We start from the raw sequence: 10,000 nt of genomic DNA on the forward strand, positions 1-10,000 counted from the left end.
TATAATATATATATATATATAAGGAGGAAGGGTTTATTTATTATTTAGGGTTTGTATAGATTACAAACCCTAAACCCTAATATATATATAAATAAACCCTAATAGTATCTTATATAATAATAATTAATATAGAGGGAAAAGAAAGGGTTTATTATTATTAGGGTTTGTATAGATTTGCAAACCCTAATATATAAACCCTAAACCCTAATTATATTTAATAATAATAACGTATAAACCCTCAACAGTATTACACACCGACTTTATTTTTTCTTTATAAACCTCTTTCTTTTATTACCCTCTCCTTATTGAGGGGTCGAGGGTTTAGGGTTTTGAGGGTTTAGGGTTTAGAGGGTTTAGGGTTTAGACTCGAGGGTCTAGGTTCTAGGGTTTAGGGTTTATGCTCTATTGCTTAGACTCTCCTCTTCTTGGATCTAGGGTTTAGAGCCTGGTGTTTAGGGTTTAGGGTTGGATACGTAGACCGTAACTCTTATGAATAAGGGTTTAGGGTTTAGGGTTTAGGGTTTGGGGTTTAGTAGTAAATAGTGTTGGTGTATTCATTCCTCTTATTCCTCCCCTTGAGGGTTTATAAGTATATAAATAATAAGAGGGAGAGTATAATTAGGAGAGAGGAGGTAAATAAAATAAATAAAAAGAATAAATAAAAAGAAAAAAAGGACAAAAGATTAAATATAACGTCAATAAAAGAAATGCCCAATCATACCGAGCTGCCTATACACCCGAAGAGTTTGCTGCATTTGCTGCATAAATGCTGCAGCACGTTTTGCTGCTATTTGTTGATTATTTATGTTTATTTATGCTTATTTTTATTTAATTAATTATACTTTTAATTAATATTAATATTTAATTCCTTATTTATGCAGCAGCAGCAATTTTTTCTACTAAATCTGTTTTTTCCCACGAAGATTGCTGCTGTTGCTGCTGCCGCTGTTTATCTGCTGCAGCAACAGCAGCAAATTGCTGTTTTTTTTATTTCTTTATTTTCTCTTGGACTAAAAAAGAATAATAAATAAAAAAAGGGTAATTTAATGGAGAAAAAAGGGATAAAAAGAGCAGCAGCACAACCCCCCTACACACGATCTTTTTCTTCTTCCTCTAGCAGCTGCTGCGCGGCTGCTGCAGCTGCAGCAGCTGCAGCAGCAGCTGCAGCAGCAGCTGCAGCAACAGCAGCAAACGTAATGGAGTGTGTAAGTGGTTAATAGGAAGAAAAGAAGTATATAAATATAATAAAAAGATAAAAGATTAATTTGCTGCATCTAAGAAGACGAGGGAGGAGCGTCGCTACACCTGACTCGAAGCCAAGTGCTGCTGCTGCTGCTGCTGCTGCTGCTGCTGTACTAGTAAGTATATGTATGGTATACTAGGCGCAGCAGCAGCAGCAACAGCAGCAGCAGCAGCAGCACAAGAGAGCAGATAAGAAACTATTTTGTATATAATTATTTTTATTAATTGTTTATAATATAATAATAAATTGTTTTCTTTTGCTGCAGCAGCAGATTGCTGCTAATGCTGCAGCAGAGGTCCCCTTGTTGGCAGCGACGATCCTTCTTCTTGCCTCAACAGGAGCAGCAGCAGCAGCAGCAGCAGCAGCTCGGGGCGCTTCTGCTGCTGCTGCTGCTGCTGCTGCTGCATCCAAGATAAGATCCCTGTCTCTCTTTCTTAATTATATGAGGCTTCTTAGGCATTAAACCCTAGCAGCAGCAATTAGTCTCCGCAGCAGCAGCAGCACGAGCAGCAGCAGGAGCAGCACAGCAACGGGAGAAGCAGCAGCAGCAGCAACGGGAGCAGCAGCAGCAGCAACGGGAGCAGCAGCTGCTGCTGCAGGAGGCTGTGGTGCGGTGTACATACACCGCAGCTAAGATTATCTTTTTATTCATTTTGCTGCTTATTGATTATAACTCATTGTATATCTTTGCTGCTGCAGCTCACCTCTTGCGGCGTTGCAGCATTCGTAGCAGCAGCAGCAGCTGCAGCAGCAGCAGCAGCAGCACCTCTCGCTGCTGCTGCTGCTGCCACTTCTAGTAGTACGAAGACTGCTGCTGCTTGTATATAAATACAGCAGCAGACTCTCCCCTAGTAGGAGCAGCAGCAGCAGCAGCAACAGCGGCAGCAGCTGCTGCTGCTGCTCCTGGTACGCCTGCACCCGTTGCAGAAGGATGAGCAGCAACTGCAGCAGAGAGCAGCGAGGCAACTCGTCCCTACGCCTCCTCCCTTCAGCAGCAGCAGCAGCAGCAGCAGCAGCGGCAGCGGAGGAGGAGGAGGCAGCAACATCAGTTACGGCAGCGACAACAACAACAACAACAACAGCAGCAGCAACAACAGCAACAGCAACAGCAGATGCAACAGCTGCAGCAGCAGCAACAGCAACAGCAGCAGCAGCAGCAGCAGCAGATGCGACAGAGTACGCAGCAGGAGGCCCTTGGGGGCCCCAATACTCCTGCTGCTCTATCAGCAAAATTAACACCAATGAGTGCGCAGCAGCTAACGCAGCAGCATTTGCTGCAGCAGCAAGCGCTGCAGCAGCAGCTGCTGCTACAGAGACAGCAGCAGCAGCAGCAGCTTATCGTGCAGCAGCATCATCAGAGACTGCAGCAGCAGCATGCGCTGCATAGGCAGCAGCAGCTAATGTTAGCACAAGCACAAGGCCACCCACAGGCTGCTGCGCTGCTGGCGCTGCAGCAGCAGCAGCAGCAGCAGCAAGCCGTCTCGACAGCAGCAGCATTTGCTGCTGCTAGTCTAGGGGGTGGTAATGGTGCAGCAGCAGCAGCTGCTGCAGCTGCTGCAGCACGTGCTCGTGCTGCTGTTGATACTGCTATGCAGCAGCAGCTGCAGGAGCAGCTCGTGCGACTGCAGCAGCAGCGCGACCATCAATTCCTAGAGCAGCAGCAGCAGCAAATGCTGCAGCAGCATCGGCAGCAGCAGCACGCACAAACAGCAGATGCTTGGCGCCTATTCGCAGGCGCAGGAGGGAGAGCCGCAGGTAATTCTTGCGTTGCTGCTGTTGCTGCTGTTGTTGCTGCTGCTGTTGCTGCTGCTGTTGCTGCTGCTGTTGCTGCTGCTGTTGCTGCTGCTGTTGCTGCTGCTGTTGCTGCTGTGGCATCGCAGCGGCTAGCGTTGTCAATTGTACTGTCACTTGTCTGCGTGTGTCTGCCTGTGCTGTTGTTGCTGTTGCTGCTGTTGGTGGTGCTACTGCTGCTACTGCTGCTGCTGCTGCTGTGTGTGTATGTGTGTCGTAATGTCTTCCTGCTGCTGCTGCTGCCTGATGTTTGTGTGCAGCCCTCAGCTTTGCGGCGCATCAGCAGACAGCAGCTGCGCAGCAGCAGCAAGCAGCTGCAGCAGCAGCAGCTGCTGCTGCTATGGGCGATGGTACAGCAGCAAAGGTTCCTGGACCAGCAGCAACAACAGCAGCAGCAACAGCAGCAGCAGCAGCTGCTGCATCTGTCCCAATGGATGTTACTTCCGTACCGGGTGCTGCACCTGCGGAGGTTCAAGACACAGCAGCAGCAGCTGCAGCAGCAGCTGCTGCAGCAGCAGCAGCAGCAGCAGCAACAGGAGCACCAGGAGGTGTTCGGGATCCGGTGTCAGCATGTGCTGCTTCTGTTGCTCCTCCAACAGCAGCAGCAGCAGCAGCACCAATAGCAGCAGGACCAGCAGCAGGAGTAATCGGTCCCGCTGCAACTCCTGCAGCAGCAGCAGCAGGAGCAGGAGCAGCACAACGAGTACCACCAGCAACAGCAGCAACAAATGCAGCTATGGCAGCAGCAGCTGCAACTGCTGCACCTCCAGTAGGACCTGCAGTTGCTGCTGGTCCTACAGCAGCACCAACAGCACCAGGAGGAGCAGCACCAGCAGCACCGGGTGCAGCAGCAGCAGCAGCAGCAGCAGCAGCAACAGCAGCAGCACCGGGTCTAGGACTTGCAGCATGTGGAGACACAACAGCAGCTCGCAGCAGCAGCAGCAGCACCGCCACTACCACAACAACCCCAACAACAACAACAACAACAACAACAACAACAACAAGCAACAACAACAACAACAACAACAACAACAGCAGCAGCAGCAGCAGTGCAGCAGCACGTAGCCGCAGCAGCCGCAGCACAGCAGCAAAAAGTGGTGGTGTATGCTCTCGTCGTGTAGGTCGTCCTGTACGTCGTGGTCAAGGAGGTAACAGCAGCAGCAGCAGCAGCAGCAGCAATACAACAACAACAACAACAACAACAACAACAGGAACAACAACAACAGGAACAAATAATAATAATAATAGTACAGTAGGTGGTGGTGGTGGTGTATCATCAGTAGCAGCACGTGATGCGGAAGCAGCAGCAGCAGCAGCAGCAGCAGCAGGAGCTGGGATCGATAATAAGGGATCGTCTCCGGAGACGATCCCACAGCAACCCCGTCGTATACCTGCAGATGCCTTTCGTGTACCCACCGTACCTGATGAGGATTATTTCTCTACTGTACCTGGATGTTATTATCATTTCGGTATGTTATTCCTGCTGCTGCTGTCTTGCTGCTGCTGCTGCTGTATTGCTGCTGCTGCTGCTGCTGTATTGCTGCTGTCTTGCTGTTGCTGTTGCTGTTGTTATTGTTGTTACCCCTACCCTTATAGGTATTTATATGAATCCTTATAATATACCCAATAAATAAATAAATAAATAAATAGATAAATATAAATAAATAAATAAATAAATAATATAAATAAATAAATATAAATATATATATATATATATATATATATATATGTATAGGAAAAAGAGAATGGCGTGTAGTATATAGAGATCCACAGAATGAATCAAAAAGAAGACAAAAAACACATTCAATTAAAAAGTATGGATTCTATGCCGCAAGGTCTAAGGCAGAGGATCTAAGAATTGAGCTAGAAAAAATTAATGGATGGTAATTATTTATTTATTTATTTATTTATTTATTTATTTATTTATTTATTTATTTATTTATTTATTTATTTGCTGATGCTGATGGTGATGCTGATGATGGTGCTGCTGTTGATTTGCTGCTGTTGCTGCTGATGGTGCTGCTGATGGTTCTGCTGCTGTTGCTGTTGCTGCTGATGATGATGGTGATGATGATGGTGGTGATGATGATGATGATGATGGTGATGATGATGGTGATGATGATGGTGATGGTGATGCTGTTGTTGCTGTTGTTGCTGTTGCTGTTGTTGCTGTTGTTGTTGCTGTTGTTGCTGTTGCTGATGCTGATGCTGATGATAGGGGTAGGGATGGGGGAGATAGGGGATTGTTGTTGTTATTGTTGTTGTTTGTTGTATTTAGTTGTTATTATTATGGTGGTAATGATGGGGATTTTATTTATTTATTTATAATTGTTCTTGTGCTGTTGCTGCTGTTGCTGCTGCTGCTGCTGCTGCTGCTGCTGCTGCTGTAGGCCGTTGACTGTACCACCAGCAAAGAAGACAGATACAGCAGCAACACGTTTTATTAACTTTGATAAGACAGACAAGGATACAACAACAGCAGCAGCAGCAACAGCAGCAGCAGCAGCAACAGCAGCAGCAAATAATAATAATAATAATAATTCTCCTGATGCAGAAGGAGATGATGATAGGACACCATCTGCTGCAGCAACTGCAGCAACAGCAGCAGGAAATTCAGGTGGATCCGCTCGCTCCTCTTCACGTAGGGCTAATAAGAATCGACAGCAGCAGCAGCAGCAACAACAACAGCAGCAGCAACAACAACAACAACAGCAACAACAAGAAACTGATGCTGCTCATACACCTGCAAATGCGTCTGCAGCCCAACAGGCAACACCTGCTGCTACGGGTGCTCCAACTGCAGCAACTGCAGCAACTGCAGCAACTGCAGCAGTAACAGCAAATTCCCCAAGAGGTGCAGCAAGTGCAAGGAGGGGTACGTGGGAAGCTAAGGGAATAACTAGGACAAAACAAGAAACAGCAGCAGCAACTGCTGCTGCTGCTGCTGGTAGTGGTGGTAGTACTGGAGATTTCCCTGCTGCAGCAGACGCAGCAGATGGATCACGAGCTGCTGCTTCCGTCAGCACAAGAAGGAAGCGGCGCATGCAGCAGCAGCAACAGCAACAACAACAGCAACAGCAGCAACAGCAACAACAGCAGCAGGTTTCATCCGTTGTTGATCACACAATGAATGATCCAACTGCTGCTGCTGCAGATCCTGCTGGGGCAATGGCTAATGCTGCTGCTGCTGCTGCTGCTGCTGCAGCTGCAGCAGCAGCAGCAGCACAGACGCTAAGAACTGGGCCTGAGGGAGACCTCCAAGGGATCTCCTTTTTCTCGGGTCCTGCAGAGTTGTTGCCTACAGCAGCAGCAGAAGCACTGCAGCAGCAGCAGCAGCAGGAGGGTTCTCTAGTAGGTGTCGACGGCAGCGGCAGCAGCACCACCACCAACGCAGATGCAGCAGCAGCAGCTGCAGCAGCAGCAGCAGCAGCAGCAGCAACAGGGAAACAAAGGGAAGAAGATAGTTTTTTATTAGATGGATTAGCTGCTGCAACATTAGCAGCAGATGGTCCATTAACCCCTCGCTGGGGTCTGCTGCAGTCCTGTGACAGCGACGAGGTGCAGCAGCAGCAGCAACAGCAACAGCAGCAGCAGCAGCAGCGGGAAGGATCCTTCAGGCCAGGAGAAAGATCATTAGGTTGTGTTGCATCTCCTTCTTGTTTTTTCTCTAAATCTGGTGGCCGCAGCAGCAATACCAGCAACAACAGCAGCAGCAGCAACACATGCTGCAGCAGCAGCAGCAGCACCAATGGCAGCAGCAGCAGCAAAGGAGATGCTGCTTCCCATTACCTGCTGTCTCCTCCTGCTTCCTTATTTGCTGCTGCTTCCCCCCTTAGCAGTTTGCTGCCTAGCTTAGGTGGTCGTCGCAGCGCAACAGATGGTGCTGCTGCTGCTGCAGCAGGAGAGGGTCCATCTGCTGCTGCTGCTGCTGCAGCAGCAGCAGCAGCAGGACTTGAATGGCAGCAAGGACAGACATCAGGACTACACGAAGCCTTATTAAACTTTGTCTATTTACCTTCTTGTCCTCCTACCCCCTTGCTGTCCTCTGCTCCTCTCTCCTTGCTGCTGGATGCTGTTGAGCCGCAGCAGCAGCAGCAAGAGGGTCCTCCTGCAGCAGCAGCAGCAGCAGGTAGTAGCAATAGCACCAACAACGCTAGCAACAGTGGTAACTGCAGAAATCCTGCTGCTGCTGCTGCTGCTGCTGCGCAACGAGCTGCTGTTATGTCTCCTGCTGCAGCTGCTGCAGGAGGGGGATCAATATTAAAGGCTGCTTCTGCTTCTACTGCAGCAGCAGCAGCAGCAGCAGCAGCTGCTGCTGCTGCTGCAGGTAGAGGATTGGATGAGGAAGGTGTGCTGAGGCTAACAAGGAGCAGCAGCAACAGCAGCACGCAGCAGCTTCCTGCTGCACTGTCTGCGTTGCTGTCTCCTGCTGCTAGCTTTGATAGAGAAGAGACAGCAGCAGAGAGACAGAGAGATGCAGCAGCAGCAGCAGGAGCAGCAGCAGATGAGTTATTACTCCGTAGCAGCAGCAGCGGTTGCAGCAGCAGCAGCAGCAGACAGCAACAACATTGTGATGGTGCTGGTAGTGTAGCTGTGTCTCCAATATGTATGAGCAGCAGCAGCAGCAACAGCAGCAACAGCAGCAACAGCAGCAACAACAGCAGCATAAGTGGTACAGTTGTACCGCGTGTCTCGGGTGTACAAAACAGCAGCAGCAACAGCAGCAGCAAATGCAGCAGCAGCAGCAACAACAACAACAACAGCAAAGGATTATCTACTCCCCTATGGTTATCCCTCATGAATGGTAATACTATAGGGTGGGGGGGCCCCTCCTCTATAAGGAGGGGCCCCTCCCCGTCCCCTTTGCTGCAGCTGTCCTCCTTTGATTTGCTGCTGTCTCCTCCGTGTCTCCTTAAGACAAGAGGAGCAGCAGAGGATGCTGCTGTTGGTCTATTAGCTCCCTTGACGCCACCGCAGCAGCAGGCACAGGAAGCAGCAGCAGGGAGCAGTATAAGCAGCAGCAGCAGCAGCAGCAGCAACAGCAGCAGCAGCAGCAGCAGCAACTGGGGTGCAGCACTCGAGCTCGCCTCCCCCTTCCAGCATATTAATGAGGAGGCGTTGCTGCCATTGAGTAGCCGCAGCAGCCATCCATGGGATAAGGGATCTAATTTATCTCTTGCTGCTGCTGCTGCTGCTGCAGCAGCAGCAGCAGCAGCTAAAGATCTACCACCACACAGCGGAACTAATAATACCTGCGGTAATGCAGCAGCAACAGGAACAGCAGCAGCAGCAACAGCAGCAACAGGAGCAGCAGGTCAACAACAATCTCCTGCAGCAGCAGCAGCAGGCCAGAATGAGGCCAATAGTGCTGCAGCAGCTGCAGCAGCAGCAGCAGCAGCTGCTGCTGCTGCTGCAGAAGCAGATGGTGCCAATACTATATTAAGTAGGATTAGGCGGCATCTGCTGCCTATAGAAGCAAAAGAATCAACAGCTTGCTGCGGCTTAACACAACTGCAGCAGCAGCAGCAAGAGCAGCAGCAGCAGCAGCAACTGCAGCAGCAGCAGCTAAATGATGTGAGGAATTGCTTCTAATCGTGTATAGCAGCAAAACAAAGCTCGGGCTTTGCGCAGCCCCACAACATACATAGCTGCTGCTGCTGCTGCTGCTGCTGCATGTATGCATGCATGCATGCAGTTATGGGGAATGTTTGGGGCTGCTGCTGCTGCTAAACAAAGTGTTGGGGTGTATGCATGCGTATGTATGAGCAGCAGCGGGTTGCATGCAGTAGCAGCAGCCCCATCCCCACAACCGCATTAACAGCAGCAGCAACAACATAAGCAGTAGCAGCAGCAGCAGCAGCAGCAGCAGCAGCAAAGAGCTGCTGCTGATGCATGCATGCAGTTAAGGGGAGCGCTGAGTAGCAGCGGTTTATTTGTTGCCTCTCTGCTGTCTAGACACCCACGAGGGGTCAATAAACAATTATTATTCTTTATATACACACAGAATATATGCTGTCTTGTTCCCTGCTGCTGCTGCTGCTGCAGCAGCAACAGCAATAGCAGCAATAGCAGTAGCAGAACCAGTAGCAGCAGCAGTAGTAGTAGTAGTAGCAGCAGGAATAGCTATCCCATAGCTATCTGTCTCTTAGTGTTTAGGGTTTAGGGTTTAGGGTTTATAGTCTCCCTAGTGTTATGAGGATTAGGGTTTAGGGTTTAGGGTTTATTTCTATCTGCTGCCGAGGGTTTAGGGTTTATAGACAATTAATACAGTAAATTGTATCATATTGGGGATCTAATTGAATAAAAGAAGGAAATAATAGATAAATTAAATAAATAAATGAATAATTAATATATAAATTAATAAATAAAATAAATAAAAAGAAAAAAGGAAGAAAAAGGGCTACTCGCTATACACACAGTGTATGCATACACCGCAAGGAGGGAGCGACGGTGTTTATCTATTGGGAAGAAATCCTTAGGAAATATTCCTAATAAATAAAATATTTAATTAAATTAAATAAATATAAATATAAATAAATATAAATAAATACAAATAAATTAAATTAAGTAAATAAATAAGAAGAATGAGGATAAATATAGTGTTCCTGTCCTGCTGCTGCTGCTGGTGAGGTGCCTGTACACCCGGGAGGTGTAGGAGGAAAAGAGAGGCAAATTGGTGCTATAGCGGCCACTTTTTTGCCCTTTTTTCTTCTTTTTTATTTATTTATTTATTAATATTATAATTATATCCAATGAGAGGCCGTAATTTAAATAAAAAAGTAAATAATTTATGTATTGTTGCTGCAGGACGATCACGAGCTGCTGCTGCTGCTGTTGCTGCTGCTCGTGTGCAGGTCACTTAATCACTATAAGAGATATATTTATATTAAATTTCTTCTTTTTCTTCTTTTTTTCTTTATTTATATAAATTAAATATAAAATATCAATTAAATAGAGCTATTTAAG

At 47.8% G+C, this 10,000-nt stretch overlaps 1 protein-coding gene across 1 annotated transcript; it reads left to right on the forward strand.

Annotated features, from left to right (window-relative positions):
• Positions 1–2,409: 2,409 nt before the first annotated feature.
• EMWEY_00005330 (AP2 domain-containing protein, related) lies at positions 2,410–8,626 on the forward strand (the record flags this gene model as incomplete). Its single annotated transcript, XM_013478150.1, has 4 exons — positions 2,410–2,998; positions 3,295–4,503; positions 4,770–4,917; positions 5,425–8,626. 4 exons carry the CDS (start codon positions 2,410–2,412, stop codon positions 8,624–8,626), a joined length of 5,148 nt encoding a protein of 1,715 aa, XP_013333604.1.
• Positions 8,627–10,000: the final 1,374 nt, after the last annotated feature.

The sequence above is a fragment of the Eimeria maxima genome, genomic scaffold (assembly GCF_000499605.1).
Source record: "Eimeria maxima Weybridge genomic scaffold, Emw_scaff30, whole genome shotgun sequence".
Lineage (NCBI taxonomy): Eukaryota > Apicomplexa > Conoidasida > Eucoccidiorida > Eimeriidae > Eimeria > Eimeria maxima.